The 26741-nt window shown below is 36.3% G+C and overlaps 1 protein-coding gene across 1 annotated transcript in view; it reads left to right on the top strand.

The window, feature by feature from the left end:
- LOC306879013 (disco-interacting protein 2 homolog B-A-like) overlaps positions 1-26741 on the top strand; it is a 39978-nt gene that overhangs the window by 3776 nt on the left and 9461 nt on the right. The window contains exons 2-29 of the mRNA XM_079431675.1: positions 8239-8310; positions 8702-8863; positions 9223-9348; positions 10147-10413; positions 12168-12308; positions 12610-12627; positions 14912-15031; positions 15116-15313; positions 15430-15521; positions 16339-16449; positions 16553-16676; positions 16780-16889; positions 16979-17081; positions 17205-17269; positions 18511-18604; positions 18688-18807; positions 18925-19263; positions 20175-20311; positions 20454-20534; positions 20626-20753; positions 20851-20965; positions 22371-22572; positions 22696-22808; positions 22933-22956; positions 23083-23163; positions 23269-23392; positions 26259-26380; positions 26518-26629. Coding sequence (XP_079287801.1) covers positions 8239-8310; positions 8702-8863; positions 9223-9348; positions 10147-10413; positions 12168-12308; positions 12610-12627; positions 14912-15031; positions 15116-15313; positions 15430-15521; positions 16339-16449; positions 16553-16676; positions 16780-16889; positions 16979-17081; positions 17205-17269; positions 18511-18604; positions 18688-18807; positions 18925-19263; positions 20175-20311; positions 20454-20534; positions 20626-20753; positions 20851-20965; positions 22371-22572; positions 22696-22808; positions 22933-22956; positions 23083-23163; positions 23269-23392; positions 26259-26380; positions 26518-26629 — 3501 coding nt within the window. The remainder of the gene's footprint in view (positions 1-8238; positions 8311-8701; positions 8864-9222; positions 9349-10146; positions 10414-12167; positions 12309-12609; positions 12628-14911; positions 15032-15115; positions 15314-15429; positions 15522-16338; positions 16450-16552; positions 16677-16779; positions 16890-16978; positions 17082-17204; positions 17270-18510; positions 18605-18687; positions 18808-18924; positions 19264-20174; positions 20312-20453; positions 20535-20625; positions 20754-20850; positions 20966-22370; positions 22573-22695; positions 22809-22932; positions 22957-23082; positions 23164-23268; positions 23393-26258; positions 26381-26517; positions 26630-26741) is intronic.

Raw genomic sequence — 26741 nt, 5'->3', positions numbered from 1 at the left:
TTATACAAATAGGCTTAATATTACATTAAAAAAAATATTCTTATATGTACATCTAATATGTATACATTTAAACGTATGTAGCCAGGAATTACAAAATTTCCCACACGTTTTATAAAAATTAAGTCATAACACAATATATTTACTAAGTATATATTTGTATAGCGTTAAATTAATTACTTGTGTGCATGTATTTATTTACAGTAACAAGACAGGAGATGAGAGACTCCACCATCATCATGTATTCATTATTTGTAATGAACGTGTGTTGTGATTCTTGTGAATGAAATAGTTTGTTTCTGTTTGCGTGTGTCTTCATGACAGAGGAAGAGGGGTGGAGATAGGAGGTTGTGACACACTCACACACAATGAGCACCATTGAAAGCATCAGGGCTGAGCAGTCGTGATCTCTGCTTGAATTCCCAGCACATACTCAGACGCTTTTATGCATTTAAGCTGATCAAATGAGCTGTGTGTGTGTGTGTGGAAATCCTCTTCCATAGCTGGTCAGCATATACTTAAACTAAAGAGGCTCGGACCAGCTGTATAATGTCTGATTGTGTGCATCTGTTCAGGTAACCTCAGTAGCTGAAGCTCCCACTGTGACTGTAGGAGGACAGGCAGGCTTTCTGAGTTGTAAAGAAAAGAGAGAAAGAGATAGAGTGGGAGAGAGAGACCTAGGGACAAAACAGAAAGAGAGAGATTACTCTAATCTAGGTCACAGAGCATCGGGAAATAAATACACTCATTTTACCCATGATTCACAGCAAGCTTTCTGACATGTTGCGCTGTCTCTCCCACTATCTCCTCTCTGTTTTCTCCTCTTTCCCACCATGTTTGTTGTAAAACTCTATCTTGGTTTCTCTAGCTAGCTCGCTCTCAAGTGCACGTCACACAGGACATGTTAATAGTTAATATCTTTTGCAATGCTTGCGATATGGGTTCCTCTGTAACTGAATTATTCACCGGCCTGTGATGGACATCAGGCTTGAAAAAGAAGAGATGCAAACTTTATTTCTTGCAGACTAGCATATACTAAGCAGAGTTTTTCCAAACTGCCAGTTTCTCTCATAACACATCAGGTAACTATGGAAGCTTGCTTCCACCATGGAATAAAAAAATTAAAATGATAAATTTGACTTCTTATCTCACAAGAGGAGATAGTGGGAGAGACAGTGCAACATGTCAGAAAGTCAGAATTGCAGGACATAAACTTACAATCACGAGCAAAAAACTTTTTTCACTCAATTGTTTAATTCACGCAATTCTGACTTTGTAATTTGCAATTGTGAGTTTATATCACACAAGTAATATAAAATCACAATTTCCTTTTTTTTTTTTTTTTTTTTATCATTTTTTACTCAGTGTTGAGTCAGACCTCCATAGGTAATGTTTAACTAGATAGTATGTTACTGAAAATGGTATTTGTAATGAATTTGTATATTATAATTCTGTTTCTCTTCTGTGTAAATGCATAAAAAAAGTTTCAGAAGTTTGTGGCCGTATGCTCACTCAGAAATTTGAAATGTCCCTGTGCATTTATTGTGGCTAAAATGATCTCTCCAAACATGCACAGATCATTTCTCATCTGAATAGGCTTTTGTTTTATTGGTGTGTGTATGAATGTATTTAAGTGGGTTGTATTTAGAGTCATAGTTGCTATGGTAACAGTAGAGTTCGCCTTAGACTGGTCTCATTCATAATATAAAAGCAGTAAGAAGTCCATATGCCACAAGAACAGCTAAAACAGCATGACGTAAAACCTTTGAACTGTATTACACACACCACACAGTATGATCTTTATTATAAGAGGGCTGCTGGACGTGAAGTGTGTAATTTTCTGTGTCGCAACATAATTGTATAAATAGCTGAGGACAATGGGAATGGTGCTTTCCTGCACAAATCTAGTGGGTTGTGTTGTGAGTGCTGCTAAAAGTGTTGAGTGGTTTTTGGCTTGTTGTCGAGTGGTTGCTAGGTGGTTGCTTGCTGGCACAAGTGTTATGGTATAGTCTGTGTGTGTGTGTGTGTGTGTGTGTGTATACAGGGCTCGCAAAATTTCAAAATCCCTGGTAGCCCTTCGGGCAGGTACTCTTCAGATTTTGGTTGCCCGAAAATTTAGTTAACTAGCCCAAATAAAGTAAAGACCATAAATGTCAATCAAAAAAATTTTCAAAACACAAATATCAACGAATATCAAGGGAAGAGTTTTATTTTACTATTTACAAGGTATCTGCAGAATTCTTAAAAATCTATTTAAAAATTATTTCTTATACCATTTATTTATTTAAAACTGTCTAAGGCCTTAAAAACTCTTCAATTTAGTTGTATCAAATTTAAGGACCCGTGGGAGCAATGTTCCCTCTAACTTTTTCTTGCTGAGCAAAACTTTTCTCTATCGGTCAGACATTTCGGGCACCTGAGCAAAAGCATTCTTTACACCAGACCTGTACAGCATGCACACATTTATATTTGATTTGACCCTTGATGTAAGTAAATGATGTACATTTTAGATTACCTGAGAAAACATTTTTATTGTACAATACACAGCAGTTCAAAAGTTTAGATCAATACATTTTTTTTAAAGAAGTTTCTTATGCTCATCAAGGCTGTATCTATTTGATAAAAAATACTGAATATTATTTCACAAAATAATATTGTGAAATATTATTGCAATTTCAAATAAATGTATTCTGTTTTAATATACTTTAAAATTGAATTAATTGCTGTGAAGGAAAGCAGTATTTTCAGAGTCACATGATCCTTTAGAAATCATTCTAATATGCTGATTTTTAATCAATGTTGGAAACAGTTGTACTGTTGTTATTTGTTATTATACTGTATTTTTTGGGACCTGTGATATTTAAAAAAAAACAAAAAAGTTAAAAAGAACAGTGTTTAGTCAAAATAGAGATTTTGTGTTACAATATAAACTATTCAAAGGTTTGGGGTCAGAATTTTTTGTCTTTCTTTTTTAAAGATACTTTACATTTTTTTAAAGAAAGTTAAATAAACTTTATTCAGCAAGGATGTGTTAAATGGATAAAATAGATAGTAAAGACTTCTATTGTTAGAAAATATTTCTATTTTGAATAAATGCTGTTCTTTTAAATGTTTTATTAATCAAAGAATCAAAGAAAAAAGAAACACAGGTTCCATATAAATATGAAGCAGCACAACAGTTTCAACACTGATAATAAATCAGTTTATTAGAATGATTTCTGAAGGATCATGGGACACTGAAGACTGGAGTAATGATGCTGAAAATTCAGCTTTGATCACAGGAATAAATGCTATTTTAAAGTATAGGCATTAAAATAGGAAACCAATATTAGAAATTGCAATAATATTTCACAATATCACTGTTTTTTCTGAATTTTTGAAATGAATACAGCTTTGATGAGCAAGCGACTCAATGTCAAAGACTCAAAAACAAGGTCAATTATTTATCAGGTTTATAATATAGCCCTAACATAATATATTATCAAAACAAACTATTTAAACTGATAGAATAGAATAGAATAGAATAGAATACAAATTAAAGCAAAACTTAAGCTGAGATCTGTAAGTTAAATATAAAAAAACGTGAACACATGAATTCTTCTATAGCTGTCTAAACATCGATATGAAGTACAGTTTGTACAATACTCTTGTGTGTGACTGTACATGTTTCAGAGTTTTGTTAGCGTTCTTTGCCCATCCTCTGCTATTTCCAGCACTTAGTCAAGCCACTCTTCTTTAATACATGAGGACGTTTTATTTCACGTCATTGCGTTTGCGTTGTCTCTCGTGTTGAGCGCACCGCAACCATTGAAGTATTCAGTTTCTACGGCGACTCATTTGGTGCACATATATACTGTATATATACTGTTCTCTTTCTATGAAACCGGTTCTAACTCTGTCGTGACATCAGCTCTATAGCGGTTTGCCCGAGCCTTGCTATTCTTTCCCTTTTACTGGCGGCATTCAATCAAATGGCTTCCCAACTCATTTTTGTGTGCGCGAGGCACATTATTTCTTCTGCGTGGCCGCGGTGGAAAAAGAGCGTGGTCGCGCACGCACTCAGCTTAGAGGGAACATTGCGTGGGAGCCCTGTATTTAAGGTAGCCCGTCGGGCAGCGCAGTGATACGTTTTGGTAGCCCGACTGGAAAACACAATAGCCCCGGGACGTCGGGCTAGCGATTTTGCAAGCCCTGGTATATATACAGTATATATACAGTCATGTGAAAAAGTTAGGACACCCTATTTAATTCCATGGTTTTCTGTATCAGGAGATAATCCTTGGAAAGTCTTCAAATTTGGAAATAAAGCCTCAGATGAACAATATCACATGAAATATCACACTGTGTCATTATTTGATTAACAAAAACAATGCCAAGATGGAAAAGCCATGTGTGACAAAGTTAGGACACCCTATGATTCAATTGCCTGTAGATTCACTTTTAGCAGCAAGAACTTGAAGTAATAATTTTCTGTATGACTTTATCAGTCTCGCATCATTCTGGAGGAATTTTGTCCCATTCTTCTTTACAGCATTGCTCCAGTTTATTGAGGTTTGTGGGCATTTGTTTATACACAGTTCTCACCACAAGATTTCAGTCAGGATGAGGTCTGGAGAACCTATTACAGAACCTTCATTCTTTTCTTTTCAGCCGTTATGTTGTAGATTTGTTGGTGTGCTTGGGATCATTGTCCTGTTGCATCATCCAATCTTGGCCAAGCTTTAGCTGTTGGATGGATGGCCTCGAGTTAACATGTTACACCTGACAAGGCTTGTTCCCAGGTGTGTAAAGTGGTAATTTGAGTCTTTTTGTCACCTGCATGCACACACCGTGGTAACCCTGACTTTACTGTTTCCATGATCAGGTTTTCAAAGCCGGTTTGTGGATCTAGTTGTATGATACACATTATCAGTGCCAAGAACAGATAAGAATGAATTGAACTCCCTGTTGTGTCTTTTTCACTGTCACTCTCTGTCTGTCTGTGTTTCTCTCTGTCTCTCACAGTCTGTTTTTATATTCTCAGCAGAACAGGAAACCATGTCATAGGGTAGAAGATTTAGCACTGGAGAACATGACATCATCCAGAGGGAAAGGAAATGTGTGTGTGTGAGGAAAGACTGAATGTTGGATGTGGACAAAAGAACAGTGAAGGAGGGCAATGAAATTCAACTTCAGTACAGTGTGATACAGTGTTGGCAGTTGCTGAACGGTGAGTCACCATCTGGTGGTGGGTAACCAAGGCTGTGTGTGTGTGTGTGTGTGTGTGTAGGGACACAATGGAGAGATAGCTGTATTGTGTCTTGAGTGAAAGTCATTGTGAGCGCTCTGTTGTGTCATAGTGTTTCAGGGCCAGTGATGCAGCACACCAGAGGGAGGGTGGATATGAGTATCTGAAAACATTGTAGTCAGGGAAAGTTAATGCTTTTCTAAACAGCAAGACAAGTTCTCTCTCACAGTCAATTAAAAAAAAGATGTTTGTCCATCTCTTTCTCTTTCCCTCATACACACTCTAGTCTGTGAGACACAGATATTCCTGCTCCAGATCCAACTTTCCCATAGTCCGAGCAGCTGGTGTGCATGTCTGTCATACAGAAAGCCACTGAGGGATTAGATGGTTCTGTCTCTATTGTAATTACCTTTACAGAAAATACATAATGTGAAAGTTTTTTTTTTTTTTTGCAACATCAAGAATTTCCATCAAAGGAATAAATCACATTTTAGGCTATATTAAAATAGCAAAGAATTAATTTAAATTGTACAATTATAAATTATTAATATTTTACAAAATTCAATTTTTGCTGTATTTTAAGTAAATAAATGCAGCCTTGCTGAGCAAAAGATACTTCTTTCAAAGGCATGAAATCTTAGTGACCACAAATATTTGAATGGCAATGTGTTTATTTGCTAAAGCCATTATTATTCCATTTAATCTCTTTGTTAATATGAATATGCATGTAAAATGTCAATTTTAAATTTAAGTCACTTGTAGGTTGCCAGAGGAACTTTTTAAGATGATCTCTGATCATTTCTGTTTTGCTAATGCAGTCTAACTGTAACACTCATGTAGCTTTATCTCCTAAAGGAGTGCCGTCCTCCCTCACCTCCTTTTTCTCAGGGCCAAGAAAATCCCCACATGTTTGTATGTGTGTATGCATGCATGCCAGTAGATGTTTATGTATGCATAAACTAAATCATGGAAAATGCCAGAGATAGGAAAAGAAGTGCTGAACTGAAAAAAGTCACTTGTCATAGGAGTTTTGCCCATAATTGCTTGCAAATACAAGATTACAGTGCTGTCATGATTAAAAAGAATTTTCTCTTGATGTTCCGATATCAGCTCAATTCAGACTAAGGATCCATATTAGAAAAGTATTTGAATTAGATTTTTATGATAAATATCGGATTATAGAGTGGATTTGTTGCATTGATACTAGTTAAAAAATAATATTTGGATCTCAGGCCAGTTTGGCTTTAAGTCCTGTAATAATTTATCTTTCAGGATTGCAGGTTATTTGGTTTAGAATGGGGAATTTTACTATATTAGATTGAAAGACACAGTAATAAAATTCCAAATTTCTATGATTTTTTTAGATCAATAATTTGTGGAAGTGAGATTCTGAGGTGGGATTGTAGTATAAATGTTACGGCTTACTGATCTATAGACTGACAGTGTGTGTTTATGTCTAACTTTAGTCTTCTCATCATCATCATTCTCCCAACAACCAACCACTATCCATCTGAGCCTCTGTGTGGAGCGGACCACCTTAGGCCACCAATAAAACCTTCTAGTTTGCGGTTGACTTACAAGAGCGCATTGACTTGGCTTGGAAGTTGACATTCGTATACTTCAGTTCAAAACCACTCTTTCTGAACAACACTGAAAGAATCATACTGAGCATACACATATACTCAACCCCCTTCATAGCTACATAGAACAGTCTGGTGAAGCTAAAAATATCAGCTGGGTTCGGTCCTCATGCATTACTTATGGGAGTTGACTCTTCTTTCGCTATTTTCCCGTTTTTTAATGTTGAAAATGCTTTTGAAAGAATGATTTGTTTAGTGGCCTGTCTCATGAATCTCTGCCGTTTACTGTCAACGCTTAAGCGTACAGGCCAGTCTGATTTCTATGGGATTATAATAAATATTTCTGTGTTATCTCTTTTGAAATCTTTCCCCTTCAGGGGATGTGTTGAAATGAGCTTGAGCTGCTCACGTATCATAACCAAAGCTCCCTCCATCCTGCATAATCCCACTAGATTACACATTCTGCTCTTTTTCACACTCACAAGCACACACGAGTCCAGCACTAACTCACTCAAATCAGTTTGGCTGTTAGAATGTAAAATGGTGATGATCTTTAAGGATTTGGGTGTTTGGGTTTCTCTAAACCTCCTCCATCAACAGCTAAAATGTGTTCCTTTGAACTCGTATTTTAAAAGATTTTATTTAGCTTTATCATTATTAATAATCTACTACTACAATGCCAATGCCTATATCCTACTGTTCAACAATTCAGGGTCATTAAGATTTTTAAAATATTTTTTAAAAGATGTTTTTTGTTTTCTCATGATCAACAAGGCTGGATTTATTTGATCATATATATATACAGTAAAAATGATAATGATAATTTCTTTTGGAATACTTTGATGAATTAAGTTCAAAAGAACAGCATTTATTAGAAATCTAAATATTTTGTAACTTTGTAAATGCTGTCACTTTTGATCAATTTAATGCATCCATGTTGAGTAGTATTAATTTCTTTTTGAACATTAGTGTATATATGCACAAAGACCACAGTTATTTTAATATGCTGACGGTCATTTACTATTTTATTTTAAGTCATAATTTCTGTTTAACAATGCAAAGTTAAAATCTTTTCCTTTTTCTTACACATACCCTTGGTTGGGTTACAAAGGAGATGCGCTGACCCCAAAAGAGTGTTTTGACAATTAAGCTAAATAAATTAATATTTTCGTTACCTTTTATAAAACAAATGCCACTTGATTTCATTTTTTTGTGATCTAATGCAGTCATTTTTTTTGTATTTGAACTGCATAAAAACTTTTTGGAAGGCGACTTCATGTTGAATATTACACAGAAGTGAAATGGAAAAATGTGTTTTGTCCAACCAAAATCTGTCTGACTGTTTTGAAGAACGTTCGACCAAAAATGAATCTCGAAATTTCATGTTGAATTTATGCTGTTTATGTTTTTAATCTTGTTATCTCTCTTTTTTAGGTGACATCACACAAAAAGGATACGAGAAGAAGAGGGCCAAAGTTTTAGCACCCTACTTGACACAAACACAAAGTAAGGACTACAGAAATATCTCTGCTTATGCCCCCTCTTCCCTCCATCTCCTTTTCTGCCATATTATCTCTCTCTCCTTGTTTTTCTCAGTCGTCCACTGACTCATATGATAATGTGGTTATGAAACATCTTCTCAGGCTGTTCCTCTTGAGGTTGGAGGTTCCATTTAGAGTCCCTCTGCACTGCCCTCTACTGTTCATGCATTGGACTGTATCATGAATTGCTCTTATTTTATTGATGCAAGATATGTAGATTTGTTGGTCTGATTTGTCTTTTTTATGCTGGAGAGATATGAGATGAAAACCAAAGCTTTTCACATCTACTTCATATTCATATCTTCCATTTTCTGCTAGTTTGCATGAAGTTCACTGTCTCTTCATTGTCTCTACAGATTTAGCTCCGCCTCCGGCCTATGATGCACAGACTCCTGGTCCAAGCTCCGCCTCTGCACCTGAACCTGGCCCTTCGAACTCGTCCTCCTCCTCTTCTCGCCACCGGCGCACACGGCGTCCACACCGGAGCAGTGGGACGAGGGATGAGCGCTACAGATCAGGTTAGAACAGCCTGACAACATACTAATGCTTTTCTATTATTTATCAGCCATTATAGTGTGAGTCAGTTCATCTTGTGTAAATTCAAAGGTGATGTTTTTGCCTTTAGCGCCACTGAACAAAAAAAAAAAAAATGTTTTTCAGCTAATATAGAGGCTGCCTCTAACAGTACTAAGCAAAATTTAATGAGATTCCAATCATTCTTGTACTCTGGAGCAAAGCATTTAACCCCAGGATGTTCAAGGTTGATTGTACCTGTCAATTTGAATAAAACCAAACATCTGCTAACATCTCACTAAGTGCAGAGGTCCAAGAAAAAAAAAGGCCTGTTACCAGTTTTTTCTTTTTCTTTTTGTCTCAGATATCCACACTGAGGCAGTTCAGGCAGCGTTGGCCAATCATAAAGAGGAAAAGATGGCACTGCCCATGCCAACCAAACGTCGGTCCACATATGTACAGTCACCAATTGACAACTGCTCCCCTCCAGGTAATATGGAAGCACTAATATACTAATATACACTAATATACTAGAGAGCTAGAGAAGAATATCACACGTAAACTTACAGAACCATACCACATATAGTAAGGACATACAGTAGATCATCATATATTTAATAGTATAGCTTATCAAGGTCTTACAATTTTCCTTTTTAAAATGGCAATTTTTCAGTGAAACTCTGACAGCATTAAATCCTTATCCTTATGTATTTTATTTAATAATAATGTAGTCAATATTATATGAGTTAGATCAGTTATACAATTTGTATTTCATGTTGTATTTTTCTATTTCGAACATTTAGTCATTTACTACTTTTAAATTAAATAATTTTTATATCTAATCTTATGAATAGTTTTAATTCAAGGAACTTTTTATTTTAATATGTAATTAGAGTTAATTTAATTTGTTTTTCTAATTTTATAATACATTTGAATTTTAAGGAATAAACCTAAAACTAATTAAATAGTAAAAAAGTAAATTAAAATATTTTATTATTATTATATAAATCTATTTATTATAAATATATATTTATTATCCATTAATGTATTTAAAATATATGTTTAGCATAACTTTTGTTTTTGCTGTGGTGTTAAAATTTGTAGCAAAAATTATGAAATTTTATTGTGACAGCCACATTTACAATTCTTACGGGAAAAAGACAAATAATACAAAAAGGCTTAAATAGTTCTTAGCATTATTTTCTTATACTTATTCTATAATTCTTTGTCTTGTCTTTTAATTTATTTTCTATTCTTCTTTCTGTCCTTCTCTCGCTCTCTCTGCCAGACTCCTCCTCTTCCTCTGATGATGAAGCCGTGTCGAGTGAAAGTGCAGGGCCTCAGCAGTCTCCAGACACCTGGATTAATAGTTCTCTGCATGGCTCCTCCACCTCCTCCTCTGCCTCCTCCACTCTCTCCCATGGGGAGTCTCGGCCCACCCAGGCTCCTCAGCCTCAGTCTCAGCAGGTCGCGCCTCCACCAGCACCTGCCCACCCGCCCCACTCCCACTCCCAGCCCTCCGCCCTGGCAGAGGCCTTCGCTCAGGCACGCATCGGTGAGTCACAGTTACCCCACACTTTTTTGCCATTGTTTATATACTTTAGAGTTTTCATTTGTATCATTTGGTTTTGAGTTTTAATTTGAGCTGTTTTTGCAATGTGCTTTCATTGCTTTATTATTTCTAAATTGTTTTCTTGTGCCAAATTATTATTTTCTGTTCATTTATATCCTTCATGACTGTCAGTGAGAAGAATAGGAAGAGGTAAAATTGAATGTTAGCAGTCTTCCACCTTTCTTTGTGTTTGTAAACTTTGTTGTGAGTTATGAATATTATCTGCCCCTCCACATGCCCCACCCTTAAGCCTCTGCTCCACCTGTGTGTTTAAAGCCTATGAGTGATAGTCTGTCCATAATGAAAAATTAATAAAGCTTCTTAAAAAAGTGGGTGAACTTGTTATGTGGTTCAGGACTGATCATCTATGCCTTAATACACACTTGATCTCATGCTGTCTTTATTCGGTGAGTGTGCTTTTCCTGCAAATAATGTACCTTGAGTGCGTATGAAATGCAGACAATAAGTTTAGACAGTCTGTAGACTTTGTGCTTAGACTAGAAAATCTACCAATAATCACTGAGAATGTATAGACAACATGAAACCGCATTCGCACTCTTGCAAAAACTGTTTTATTTGCATCAGACCTGAAATGGTATATTCAGTAGGCTGATATTATTGGTTAATGTTATTTTTCTCCACCCACACAGCCTTAGCCCACAGAGGCTGAGAAAGTTAATCCATTTTGGTGAAAGATTATGAAAACGATGTACAATGATGATGATACACAATAAACCACAGACAGTTATGTAAGAGGTAATGTACAGACAGTAGGTAAAATAAACCCTGACAGGGTGATCAATATTGTAGCACCCTGAAGAGGTTTATTTTGGGATAACAAGCGACTCACTTTACATTCTCTCATGATAAAGACAGACATTACTCAGCTATGAAAAATATCGTGAAATATTGATATGAGATTAAATGACTTTATAATGTGAGAAGAAAGAGGCACTAAAATGTGTTATTTACTCCTGTAATGACAAAGTGAATTATTCAATTTGTTTTTACATTTGATATTATTATCAATGTTAAAAACAGTGGAAACCATGATACACATTTTTTTAGGATTATTTGATGAAGAGAAAGTTCAAAAGAACAGCTTTAAAAAACAAAAACAAAAAAAAAACCCTTTATTTTAATTTCCCATTAACAATATAAAAGTCTTTATTATCTCTGTTGAACAAGTTAATGCATCCTTGATGAATGAAAGTGTTAAATTCTTTTAAATAAAATCCTAACGACCCAAACTTTGAACAGTAATTTACTATATGTAGGAAATTGGTGTCACTTACACAATTTAAATGATATTGTATAGAAATATTTGAATGTTAGATAAATCAAAATAAAGTATTCTAGAGATACTATAAATAAAGTAAATAGGGGATGTTTGATTTCATGTTGTCTTTAAAATATCTTTGGGCTTATCACCAGTTTATGTAAATCAAGGAAGCATATACTGAAAGCAGTACTGAATGCAGATAGTTTTACACAGACTCTTAAGAGAATAGTTCACGGTTGGATTGAAAAAAGTGGTACAAACATGATTCTGATAAGTTTTGCAGGTTTGGAGGGACAAAGTAATTAGAAATGAACGTTTAATTTTGGGTAAACTATTACTTTAAGAGCTATATGATTTCTTTAAAACTTTTAGCTGGGCTGTGTATGAGTGAGTAATATGTGTAATTTTGTACCAGATCCGGTAGGAGGAGTCGGGCCCCCTGATGTGCCATCCCAAGCTCAGGCCAGAGGCTCTCGTGTGGATCTGCCTGCCAATGCCGTGGTGCGAGGCATGAGTCGAGGCCAGAGCCGGTCCAGCATGATGGAGACAGCAGACGGTACTGAGAGCGTGTGTGTGTCTGCAGGGGAAAAAAAGAGTACTAGAGAAAGAGATAAATAGAGAAACACTTATTTGTAGTGTGCTACATTAGACATACATACTCTCAAAATGTGTCAACCTTTAAGCGCCTTTTCATAACTTTCTTTTCATGCCTCTCAGAGCTTTGTGCTAACATCTCAGTAGGGACATTTCAATAAGTCTTTATAAATGCTGTGTTTGATTGCTTCATTAATCACATCCCGTTTCTTTTTTCTTTTCCACCTTTTATCCACTTGTGTCATGTTGCTTTTCTCTGTCAGTGAGAAGAGTAGGCAGAGGTAATAATTGTTCATAGACATGTCCTGTAGGTTGACTTTAAAAGTGTGTGTTTGTACTTGTGTACTATATATGTGTTACACAGAGGAGATGTGAACCAAGTGAAACCCTGCACTTCTTTAGGAAAATAAATAAACAACAGTTGAGAAGTCATCCCTGCATCTCTGCTTACATGTGGTTTTACTCAGTTCTTATCCTTCACACATCAAGGCTGCTTTGCAAGTGAACTAGGATGATATTTAAAGGAATAGTGTAAATTCTTACAGTATTCACTCACCCAAAAATCCCCATAAATGTTTTATAAAATAATTTCTTACAACTTTTGTACTATACTACAAAGTCCTTTTGTATATTTTTATATAAAACAAATACAAAAATATCTCGGTACAAAAATATGTAAGGATACACTACCTTTCAAAAGTTTGGGTTTAGTAAAAATTTATTTTAATGTTTTAAAGGCTCACCCAGTTTTAGCTTATTTGATAAAATATACAGTAAAACAGTGATATTGTGAAATATTATTACAATTCAAAATAACTGTATTCAGTTTTTTATAGATTATACAATGTCATTTATTCCTTAAAGACAAAACAGAATTTTCAGCAGTCAGTACTCCAGTCTTTAGTGTCACATGATCCTTCAGAAATCATTCTAATATACTGATTTTGTGTATATTTTGGTGCAAGAAAAATCTTTTTATTTAATTTAATATACCGTAGTTTTTGTATCACTGTAAACTCTTTATTATTACACTTTAATGCATCTTTGCTGAAAAAAGTATTCATTTTCTCCCAAAAAATAAAACATTTACTGAACCCAAACTTTGGAACAGTGGTGTATATACACTCACCTAAAGGATTATTAGGAACACCTGTTCAATTTCTCATTAATGCAATTATCTAATCAACCAATCACATGGCAGTTGCTTCAATGCATTTAGGGGTGTGGTCCTGGTCAAGACAATCTCCTGAACTCCAAACTGAATGTCAGAATGGGAAAGAAAGGTGATTTAAGCAATTTTGAGCGTGGCATGGTTGTTGGTGCCAGACGGGCCAGTCTGAGTATTTCACAATCTGCTCAGTTACTGGGATTTTCACGCACAACCATTTCTAGGGTTTACAAAGAATGGTGTGAAAAGGGAAAAACATCCAGTATGCGGCAGTCCTGTGGGCGAAAATGCCTTGTTGATGCTAGAGGTCAGAGGAGAATGGGCCGACTGATTCAAGCTGATAGAAGAGCAACTTGGACTGAAATAACCACTCGTTACAACCGAGGTATGCAGCAAAGCATTTGTGAAGCCACAACACGCACAACCTTGAGGCGGATGGGCTACAACAGCAGAAGACCCCACCGGGTACCACTCATCTCCACTACAAATAGGAAAAAGAGGCTACAATTTGCACGAGCTCACCAAAATTGGACGGTTGAAGACTGGAAAAATGTTGCCTGGTCTGATGAGTCTCGATTTCTGTTGAGACATTCAGATGGTAGAATTTGGCGTAAACAGAATGAGAACATGGATCCATCATGCCTTGTTACCACTGTGCAGGCTGGTGGTGGTGTAATGGTGTGGGGGATGTTTTCTTGGCACACTTACCCTTAGTGCCAATTGGGCATTGTTTAAATGCCACGGCCTACCTGAGCATTGTTTCTGACCATGTCCATCCCTTTATGACCACCATGTACCCATCCTCTGATGGCTACTTCCAGCAAGATAATGCACCATGTCACAAAGCTCGAATCATTTCAAATTGGTTTCTTGAACATGACAATGAGTTCACTGTACTAAAATGGCCCCCACAGTCACCAGATCTCAACCCAATAGAGCATCTTTGGGATGTGGTGGAACGGGAGCTTCGTGCCCTGGATGTACATCCCACAAATCTCCATCAACTGCAAGATGCTATCCTATCAATATGGGCCAACATTTCTAAAGAATGCTTTCAGCACCTTGTTGAATCAATGCCACGTAGAATTAAGGCAGTTCTGAAGGCGAAAGGGGGTCAAACACAGTATTAGTATGGTGTTCCTAATAATCCTTTAGGTGAGTGTACAATTTTACATATACTGATATTATTTAATTTGATCTGTAAGTCATTGTATATCTTGCCATCTTTGGACCAGAACTGGTGATGCCACTGTAGGAGAGTGTAATAGATGTATATACATTCACACATATGCTTTAGTCATGATTTACAAATTCCCAGGTCAGTTGAAAGTGCGTGTGAGTGTGTGTGTTTGTTCGTCTGTCTCATCCCACCCTGCCTGACCCCAATCCTGGTGTAGGTGTTCCAGTGTCCAGTCGTGTATCCACAAAGATTCAGCAGCTGCTAAACACGCTAAAACGACCCAAACGCCCACCACTCAGTGAGTTCTTCATGGATGACCAAGAGGAGATTGTAGAAGGTACATTAATGAATTCAGAAAACATCAAACACACTCTGAAAGAAAGCTGCAGTAATGTAGATCAGCGTATGTCTTCTTCCACAGTTCCTCAGGTAGATCCTAACACCCCGAAGCCAGAAGGCCGGCAGATAATCCCAGTGAAGGGGGAACCGTTGGGTGTGGTCAGTAACTGGCCTCCTGCTCTTCAGGCAGCATTAACTCGATGGGGTGCCACACAAGGCAAGAGCCCCGCTCTCACAGCTCTGGATATCACAGGAAAACCACTTTATACACTTACGTATGGTAAGACTGAGCAAGGGTCAACTGCAAAACACTTACCTTGATTGAAAGCAGATGCTGGAATTAGCAAGAAAGGTCTAAGGTTTTTAAAAACTGAGTGATTGGTGTGTGATTGACAGGGAAACTGTGGAGTCGTAGTGTAAAGCTGGCCTACACTCTCCTCAACAAACTGGGAACCAAAAATGAGCAGATCCTCAAACCAGGAGACCGGGTAAAAAAAATAACATAGTTTAATAATATAATAATTTATTATTAATAAAATAATAATAATAATATAATTTAGATGTTTGCATACTTTTATTTTTAAGTTTGTGCACTTAAACCAATGTTATTTTAGAATTATTTATATGCTACTATAGTATTTATTGCTCTAATAAATTACATTTTATTTTAAGTTTTAGTTTTAGTAATTTTGTTATGTAGTTTTGATAATTTTTATTAGTTTATTTAATATTTCCATTTAGCCTTACTTTATTTTTATTTGAATTTAAAACTTAATTTTATGTTAGTAGCCATAATATTAATGAATATTTAACATAAATGTCTAATATTTATATTTTATTTTTTATTTCAGCTTTATTTAAATTAACATTTCTTAATATAGTTTTAGTTTTCTGATTCCTCTTGCAGGCAAAAAGGACTGAATTTGCTGTGGCTTTTCTAAAAAATTGTGTCCTTTTCATGCTGTTTTGTAGTTTTTAATTTTTAAAAACTAATTTTTGATGTAGTTTTTAAAAACTTAAAAATGATATTGTCTGTGTAATATTGCTTTTGTATTATCGCATTGCTAGTATTGCATTCCCACTCTCAGGTTACCATTTTTTTGTGGAAAAATTGTGGAAATAAGTGAAATATTCAAGTTGCTGCAAATAATGCAGTATTTGCTTTATTTTGGATTAAATTCTGCAATCAAAGAATCATAGGACTAACTATGAGCAGCATATATTGTAAGAAGTACGTTTATTTAAAAAAAAAATGCTGCTATTTCACTTTAATTATTTGTAAGCAATGTCTTTTTATTGATCCAGGTGGCGTTGGTGTATCCAAACAGTGACCCTGGTATGTTCTGGGTTGCGTTTTATGGCTGTTTGTTGGCTGAAGTCATTCCTGTGCCCATAGAGGTTCCACTATCCCGAAAGGTAGTCACAATAATATATTATACATACATAGCTTTCCAATCTAAATAGAGTGCCAGCAGCTCATACTGGTATTTTGTTTTAAATTATTTCTATGTGTTTGCAGGATGCTGGGAGCAGCCAGGTTGGTTTTTTGTTAGGTAGCTGTGGGGTGGGTTTGGCTTTGACCAGTGAGATCTGTTTGAAGGGTTTACCCAAGACCCCCACTGGAGAAATATTGCAGTTTAAAGGTCAGAGGCTTCACATGCAAATTAATGATCCATTTCCTTTCAAAAGCCAGTCGTTGATGGTAATTTTTTATAACGGATCTAATACTAGTTGGGTTTCTGATAGGCTGGCCCAGGTTAAAGTGGGTGGTGACGGACTCCAAATACCTCACAAAGCCTTCGAAAGACTGGCAACCTCACATACCAACAGCCAACACAGACACAGCATACATAGAGGTAAGATCATGTGCATGTTTTATGCGTTTCTGTGTGTGTGTGTGTGTTGAATTGATGTAAATATTCTTCTCTCTTTTTCTTTCATGCAGTATAAGGCCAGTAAGGAGGGCACAGTGATGGGTGTTGCGGTTTCAAAAGTTGCCATGTTAACACATTGCCAGGCTCTCACTCAGGCCTGTAACTACTGTGAGGGTGAGTGATGTTGTTGCTATGGAAACACCATCCTTTTGTTGCAGTTACACTAAACCACAAAACTAGCTATGCAGCTTTATGCCCTGCTCGTTTGGAGATGTAACGGAATATGTCTGCATTCAGGTGAAACACTGGTGAATGTTTTGGACTTTAAGAAGGACATGGGTTTGTGGCATGGAGTTCTCACGGTGAGTGACAAAAATGTCTCATCGATGCTATTACTACAGACTTTTTTTAAATCAAGGTGTGTTGATCTGCCTAATGCAGATGCAAGATGAGATTATAATTGTTATAATAGGATGAATTCCATAACCCTAACCTAGAAGAAATAAATACCTGTCATATTTCTACACCCCCCCCCCCCCCCCAGCCAAAAAGTGTAATATAATATATGCATGTGTGTGTGTGTTTTTTTTTTTTTTTTTATTATTATTATTGTTGTTATTTTTTCTTTATTCATTTATTAAGAAAATAATAATTACAAAAACAGTAATGAAAATGGACAATGGTCAATATTTTCAGATCTGTTAGGTGTTCTAATAATTTGGGCCACCACTGTGTATATGTGTGTGTGTGTGCGTGTGTGTGTGTGTGTAGGTTACTTACAAATTGTTGTTAGCTACTGATTCTAAATTAAATTACAAAAATTGTAATTAATAATTTATATATACACTGCCCTCCAAAAGTTTGGAAACACCCCTGGCAAAGTGTGGTTTTGGACGATATCAGCATAAATAATTTTTTGGTGCAAATACATTAAAGTAACTTGACATTATCATTGAAGACCAGCAATAAAACATAATAATGGCAATATATACATGTCAAAGTCAGACATGCCCCTTTGCCAGCTGTGATGCCTGGTTACTGGTTTAAACTTGGCCCAGGTTTTTAAAAGAGTTTTGGGTCAGCACACCTTAGCTTCAACAATTGATTGCCAATTCAAAGTCAATGTTTGAATAAACTGACAGCTCGGATGCCCAGATTATGCAGAGCTATAATAGCTGCTAATGGTGGATATTTTGATGAATCGAAAGTTTTTTCTATGTATAAACTTTTTATCTAATAAAATATGTTTTGTCCCTTACCAGTGCAAAATTATCACAAATGAAAAAGGATTCATGCCAGTATTGTCCAAAACCCCACTTTTCTAGGGCGTTTCCAAACTTTTGGAGGGCAGTGTATATATATATATATATATATATATATATATATATATATATATATATATATATATAGCATTTCAGTAATTATAATTAGGTTATTGAAAATTAGGCTTTATTGTCTTGAACGTAATGTCACAATGCAAAAAAAACTAAAAAGTTGTGATCCTAAAATAGGCTGATTTCTTTCTTTTCTTTTTTGATTTTAGAATGCAATTTGACCTTGACCATTTTTGAGGAATTCGACCAATAATATCTGTGTATTTCAGAGTGTGATGAACCGAATCCACACCATCAGCGTTCCATATGCAGTAATGAAAGCTTGTCCACTTTCCTGGGTTCAGAGAGTTCACATACACAAAGGTACAACAAACACAAAACCTAATGTATGTCTGTCTGTCATCTACACACATTTGTTTTGATATGAAAAACGTCTGTTTCTATAGCACGGATTGCCCTGGTGAAGTGTCGTGACCTGCATTGGGCGATGATGGCTCACAGAGATCAGAGAGACACCAGTCTGGCCTCGTTGCGCATGCTAATTGTTGCTGACGGAGCCAATCCTTGTGAGTTAAACTGCCAGACCTCCTGCAGAGACTCCATGGGAGATGAAGTTAATTTAATATTCATATTCAACGATTTGACTATTTTCATCTCTGTCTCTCCATCTCTTTGTGATTTAGGGTCGGTTTCATCATGTGATGCCTTTTTAAACGTATTCCAGGCTCATGGTTTGAAGCCAGAGGTCATTTGCCCATGTGCTACGTCACCTGAGGCCATGACGGTTGCCATACGGAGGTATATCATTCTTTTGATGAACTGCAGGGATCCCTGTTTAAAAGCACTAGCTATTTGTTTCCTGATTGTTAAATGTTTCTCCAGGCCTGGGGTCCCTGGTGCTCCTCTTCCAGCGAGAGCCATCCTGTCCATGACTGGGCTGAGCCATGGGGTCATCAGGGTCAACACTGAAGACAAAAACTCTGCTCTCACCGTCCAGGATGTGGGACACGTCATGCCAGGCGGTGTGTGTGTGCTACTAATGCTAAGTTTATATACTACCGATCAAAAGTTTGGAATAATTACAATTTTAAAATGTATTTGAAAGAAGTGTCTTATGTTCACCAAGGATTTGGATAAAAATGTGGGAAAAACAGTCATGTTGTGAAATATTATTATAATTTAAAAGACCTGTTTTCTATTTTAATATATCTTAAAAATGTAATTTATTGCTGTTATGGCAAAGCTGAATTTTCAACATTTTATTTTTGTCAGTGTTGAAAACAGTTGCTGCTTAAACGTTTTGTAGAAACCATGTTACACGAGCATTCAAAAGTTTGGTCTATGTAAAATGTCTATGTAAAAAATACTTTATTCAGGAAGGACACATTCAGGTGATCAAAAGTGAGAGATATTTATTATATAGATATTTATTTATAATTATTTTAAACTTTCTTTTCAACAAAGAATATATTGTTTGTATAATATTTTTCCCAAAAATATTAAACAGCAAAAAGAGTTTATCATTGATAATAATGAAAACCTTTATTAATATTTGACCATCAATAATAATTGATAATGATTAAGCAATAAAACTGCATGTTAGAATTATTTTTGAAGGATTCAAATATTTTAAATTATAATAATAATTCAAAGTATTACTGCTTTTACTGTATTTTTGATTAAATAAATGCAGAGATGTCTTTCAAAAACATTTTAAAAAAAACAAAAATTATTGAAAACTTGGTAGTGTCATTGAATCTTATGTGTGTGACTTGGATTGTCCACACATACAAAATATAATCATGGTATTACTGTTGGTTTATAGAGCTATGGTATCTCACTCACATTTCCTTCAGAGAAAAATCCAGTTCATAATACCATGTTATTTGTCAAGGATGTATGAAGTTAGTTAGTGTGTTTATGTGTGTTTTAGCATTGATGTGCATTGTGAAACCGGATGGGCCACCCATGCTGTGTAAGACAGATGAGATTGGAGAGATCGTCGTGAACTCTCGTGCTGGTGGCAACATGTACTACGGCCTGCACGGAGTCACTAAAAACACCTTTGAGGTATGACGATCAATTTAACAATCACATACACGGACAATGTTGCAACCACGTACTGAATTACACACCATAAATATATTTCTAATGGAATAATGCTGCAGTTTTGATGTGCATGTGAATTTTGTGTTCGTTTGAAATCTGGCAGGTGATCCCAGTCAATGCTAGTGGCACTCGTATTGGTGAAATCCCATTTGTGCGGTCAGGATTACTGGGGTTTGTTGGACCGGTAAGAATTTGAAAATGGAAAACAAGACAGGGACAGTGCATTTTTTTAATGTGAATAAAAGCAGTTTTTTTCCCCTCTCTTCCTTCAATAGGGTAGTTTGATATTTGTAGTGGGTAAGAATGAGGGCTTGCTAATGGTTAGTGGTCGTCGTCACAATGCTGATGATCTAGTAGCGACGGCACTAGCGGTGGAACCAGTCAAAACTGTGTACAGAGGAAGGTGAGGGTTCCCATTTGAATATGGAGAGAACAATGTAGTCTTAACATTTATTTTAATGAGAGAATATTAATCTGAAGTGTTTGTGTGTGTTTTGTAGGATTGCAGTGTTCTCAGTGACTGTGTTCTATGATGAGAGGATAGTGATCGTAGCAGAGCAGAGGCCTGATGCCAGTGAAGAAGACAGCTTCCAGTGGATGAGTCGGGTTCTGCAGGTACAGACAAATTTATAGCACTAATTTTAAATTTAATGTTTTATACTTATACTAAGTCCCGAGTTAGAATCCCGGCTTGAGGACCTTTTCCGATCCCGCCCCATCTCTCTCTCCCACTTCACTTCCTGTTAGATCTAAACTGTCCTATTATAATATAGGCAAAATGGCCAAAAAAAAAAAATCTTATCGGATGTAGGCAGTATATGTATACACACCTGTGACTATACTGCCAATATGTGCTATCTTTTGGTGGAAAAATGGTTTGTAATGAGTATTATTAAATATTGCTAATTATTTAATGAATATTTATGCTTGTGTATTATTTAAAGGTATTTGTCATCAAAATCCTTGTTGTTATTGTTAACTAAAACGATTACAAATCATTTTCATTAATTGAAATAAAATAATAACATTACATGAAAAAAAATTTGTCTTGGCAACTAACTGAAATAAAATAATTGGTATAGTAATAAAACTAAAACTGAAATAAAAATTGAATTAAAGCTAAATAGAAATATCTAAAGGAATAAAAACTAATAAAAATAACAAAAGCACATAAAATTATTGAAAGGGATAGTTCACCCAAAAATGAAAATTCTGCCATTAATTACACACCCTCATGTCGTTCCAAACCCGTTGTCACACTACATTGGAGCCAGGGAAACGAGGAGGCAAGGAACTTCTTCAAACATTGACTTTATTATCCAAACACTGGGAACGCTGGAGACACGGAAGGACAAACTCAGAATGACGATTAAGACCAGACACAGAGGCAGGGAAGCAGAGGACTTATAAACGCTGGGGAAAACTAGATAATTAATGACACACGGCTGGAGACAAATAAACTGATAAACCTAAACGGGGACAGGAACAGGAACAAACCAAATATGGGCACGAGAGGAGGGGAAATAAACAGGAAGCCAGGACTGACAACCGTAAGTCCTGCGTTCATCTCCGGAACGCAAATTAAGATATTTTTGATGAAATCCTAGAGCTATCTGACCCTCCATAAACAGCAACACAACTGAAAGGTTCCCAGGCGCAGAAAAGTAGTTAGGATATCAGTAAAACACTCCATGGGACATCAGTGGTTACAGTACACTGAAAATATAAAAAGAAAAAGATAATTCAAAATATTTGTAATTTTTATGACAGTATATAAATAATACTAAAATAACACTGTTCTTAATTAGATTTATCTAGTTATGCAAATCAGGTTAATGCATTTCCATTGACTATAGTTACATTTTAATTAAGGCAGTAATTTACCATGGTGAATGTAAAATCACAACAGTGTCCTATCACTGCTTGTATAAATGTTAATTCATTGTTTAGTTTAATTTTTTTATATATGATGCATTTATTTGTTTGTTGGTGGTTTTTGTGTATTGTTTCACATCTGTAGGCAATTGACAGTATTCATCAGGTGGGATTGTATTGTCTTGCACTGGTTCCTGCCAACACCCTGCCCAAAACTCCCCTAGGGGGTATTCACATCTCAGACACCAAGCAACTCTTCCTGGAGGGAGCGCTGCACCCCTGCAACATCCTCCTGTGCCCCCACACCTGCGTCACCAACATGCCCAAACCACGTCAAAAACAACCAGGTGTGTATGCAGGGGTTAAATAGAGATCTTAGAGGTGAGGGAACCCTAAAATCTAGAGGTGAAAATCTGATGCATATTATGTTTTTCTCAAAGTGTTCTTTCCTGTTAATATGTCTTTCATAGTCGGTGTTGGCCCTGCCTCCATCATGGTGGGTAATTTGGTTGCTGGGAAAAGAATTGCACAGGCTGCAGGCAGAGATCTGGGACTCATAGAGGACCAAGACCTGGTCAGGAAGGTAAACTGAGACTTATTGTGTATTGTGCCCATACAACAGGAGGTAAATAATGCAAACAGTATAATTTGAAGCAGTTTATTTGAAATGCATTGTGTGGTATTTTAATGCTTTCGTATGGATGCAGCTGTGCATGTGGCCTACAATGATGGTAAGCATTGTGATCTTTATGTCACATGCATGACACGACTTTTGGCATGATACGATTATTTAATGTTTTATTGATGTTATATGTTTGATGTTATTGATGATGAACTGTCTATCTTGTCTCTCTTAGCATCAATTCCTTACAGAGGCTTTACAGTGGAGAGCTCAAACCGATCCTGACCATACACTTTATGTACTTTTGAATGCAAAGGTAAAAAAAAAAACCCATACACATAAAAAACAGAGTGGAAGGACTACACTTGATCAAATCCTAACTTAGAATGTCTGATTTGCTGTGCTCTCTCTCTCTGTCTAGGGAGTGGCAGTATGTACAGCTACATGTGTTCAGCTTCATAAAAGAGCAGAGAAGATTGCAGCTGCTCTCATGGAGAGAAGTGGTATTAACATCGGAGAAAATGTGGTGCTTTTGTATCCACCAGGTAAATCACACATACTTTGTCCTTTTTATAGCAGTTAAAAAACTATATTGGTGTAAACCACAAAAGACATGGTTAATTGAAGAAAAGTGCTCTATTTTATTTCACATGTGAAGAGGATGTTTTCATATCGGTGCCTTAAAGGTGTCATGAACTGCCTTTGTTTTTTATTTTGTACTGTTCTCTGAGGTCCACTTATAATGTTTTTAAGATTTTTACATCAAAAACATAATTTAGAAGTAATAGGTTATTTTCTGTCCAGTTTTTAAACACCCCCCCACCCCCCCCCCCCCTCATCAGAATGCTCTGTTTGAATAGGCGTGGTGGATTGTAGACTTGGAAGTAAACGCCCACTGCTGATTGGCTAATAGTTGTGTATGTTTGACAGCGTACATTCATTCCTCATAGATGGACACTGCTGTGATTTAGGTAAAAAATGTATAAACAACTCAATACATAAGATACGATCTGTAATAAGCGAAAAATCAATAGTGACCACATAATGAAAACAGTTGCTCACACTTGTGTGTTGCGACAATTCTGTCGGATTCAATATAGTCGGCACAGCATCGTCTTTTAGTTGACATTATTTGAAAATCCTGTGTTGAATTGTGCCTTGTTTGTAAAGGAATCCATGGTAAAATGAAGTGAACAAAGGACCGAGTTCTTACTGTCGTGGTCAGCATCTTCATTAAAAATAAAGTTCATCCACTCTTTCCTAACGCTGGGATCAGAAGGAAGTCGATGCCAAGACTGTTTTTCCACAACTTGATACTGCACAGCGTCTTGTTGTCTTTTTCATTTGGTTTCATAAAGAGTCATCTTCATCATTTGGTTTATGCGTAGACCGGCATTCTCCTCTTTATTTACACCACATGCACACCTCGGTGGGCGGGGCTAAACAGGCAGTGATGTAGAAGCAGACATTAGGCGTTTCTCAATGTCAAGGAAGGATCCTCGGAAGCCAGAATTCCGAGGATGCTACGTCATCGACATCCGTCGAAGGACTGTTCCAATGTCGAGGATCCTCGGAATTTCAACCAAGGACTGAGTCCTTAGTTCGAAAAATATCCCATACACAGGAAAGGATGCATAAGTGTAGCCTTCGCGCTCTTCGCGCGCTAAAATCACCCACAATCCTATGCGCGCAGCTTTGCTATCTTGCTCAAAAATTCAAAATGTTGCACGTTAGCGGAGTCGGAGCGCCAACGGGGCAATATGCGTTCAAATGTAAGTATATTTACAAATTACAAATTACTTAAAAAACATTTTTGTATTAAAAAGTATTACTACCGTATTGATATTATAAATTCTAGAAATTACGTTATTGATAGCTAACTGAACCGGACTAACTTAGTTAAGTTGTCCAGAGTAAAAGCGGACCGTTTCACTGACGTAATGACGCAATAACGTGCACTTGCTAGCCTGTTCCATTTACGTGTTCTCCGAATGCTTAAGAGGAGCCTCGCCTAGCCTCTGAAGGAAGTGACTTGGAAGGACCAGTCCTGCCAAGGACGTATCCTTGACATTGAGAAACACCTACTGATCTTCTTCTGCGGAGGCGGTGCTTAGCCACACTGTTACCTCATAGAGTGGCACATTCCAGAACCTGTCGTTTTGGCAGACTGGCTTAAATATTTATTGCTTTTAGACTAACAAGAAAGTTTTGAGTTCTGAAACTCACAGGATGTTTTTATAGTAGAATGACCTCTTATATGTCAAAAGATCACAGGAATGATGGTTTCTCAGTTCATGACCCTAAACTTAACCCTAAAGCAGCAAAAACAGTTTACTTGTAACTAGAACTATTAAAATTTTATATAAATAAATAAATAAAGCTGAAATATAAATATTAGATTATTAGAAAACTTCAATAAAATTAGAAATGTTGTCTTGATAAGCTACTGAATTATGTGCTAAATTGGTAGAACTTTAAGCTAAATAGAAATATAATTTTTTTTATCTTTCCATTCATCAAATAATCCTGAACAAAATGTCACAGGTTCTAAAAATTATTAAGCAGCAAAACTGTTTCCAACACTGGTTATAAATCAATATATTAGAATGATTTCTGAAGGATCATACGACTCTGAAAACAGCTGATTATATGTCAAAGTATATTAGTTATGTATTATTTATGTATGTATGTATACCTCTGACACGGAGAAGAGTGAAAACTCCTCACATGACCGCTAACGAACATCTGAACATAACGAAACACATGCACATTGACGGATCTTCCTCCATCTGTTCTGCAAAATGTAAAAATGTGGCCTATATTTCTGCAAGCGTAAATATTGTGAAAATATCAATATTAAATGTGTCTAGGCAAAAGCATTCCTCCTGAAACAGGTCGCTCGCTGCAGCGCTCAAAGCTCTTGATGTTGTTACACTTTCTGTTACAACTCTGAGTGAGAACCGCTTCAGACGACTCAGCGCGCGCGGCAGGTAACAGAACGAATCATTTAAACTGATTCATGAACCGATTCACTGGTTTGCCAACTGGCCTTTGAACAGAATTGACTCAAAAGAATGAATCATTCGTGAATGGGCATCGCTCATTGCCCAGAGAAAAGTAGACGGCGCGTTTGGAATAAATTGAAGGATTTTTAACTTGTATTGCATTAAGATAAAGTAACGAGAATTAGTTACCCCAAAAATTTACCCAAGTAAATGTAACGAAGTAAATGTAACTCGTTACTACCCACCTCTGTAAATAATACTAAAAAACACAGGTAAAACAGTCTTTAATTCTAAAGGACAGTCCAGGAGAAAATACAGAAAATTCTCATTTAAAAAAAAAATTTGGATTTTTTTTTTTGCACAATTAAAAAATGTTGCCTTACATTTGAATTATGTGTGTGTGCAGGTATAGATCTGATTGCAGCATTTTATGGCTGTTTGTATGCTGGATGTATTCCTGTCACCGTGAGGCCTCCACACCCACAGAACCTCTCTGCCACTCTGCCCACTGTCCGCATGATTATTGATGTAAGTCTATGTGTTTGCTTCTGTTGAACACTTTGATTTGGTTGTGTTTTCTTTTAACTGCTTGGTAGTGAAGGCTCTTCAGCTACCAAACTCTAACATTGTTCACTTTTCTTGCATCTCTCTCCTGGTTTTCTCAGGTCAGCAAGGCTGCTTGCATTCTCACTACTCAGGTTTTAACGAAGATTCTCAGATCTAAAGATGCAGCAGCTACAGTCAACATAAAAACATGGCCCATCATAATAGACACAGGTAACACACACCAGTCAGTTTTCGATACAGCTGCTGTGCAGAATATACTATACTTTGCTTGTATAATAATAGTTTAGAGTCATGATATGATATGGGGTCAGTTTACTAACAG

This window comes from Barbus barbus, assembly GCF_936440315.1.
Source record: "Barbus barbus genome assembly, chromosome: 13".
Lineage (NCBI taxonomy): Eukaryota > Metazoa > Chordata > Actinopteri > Cypriniformes > Cyprinidae > Barbus > Barbus barbus.
The sequence above is the reverse complement of the archived record's forward strand: the minus strand, read 5'-3'. Positions and strand labels throughout refer to the sequence as shown.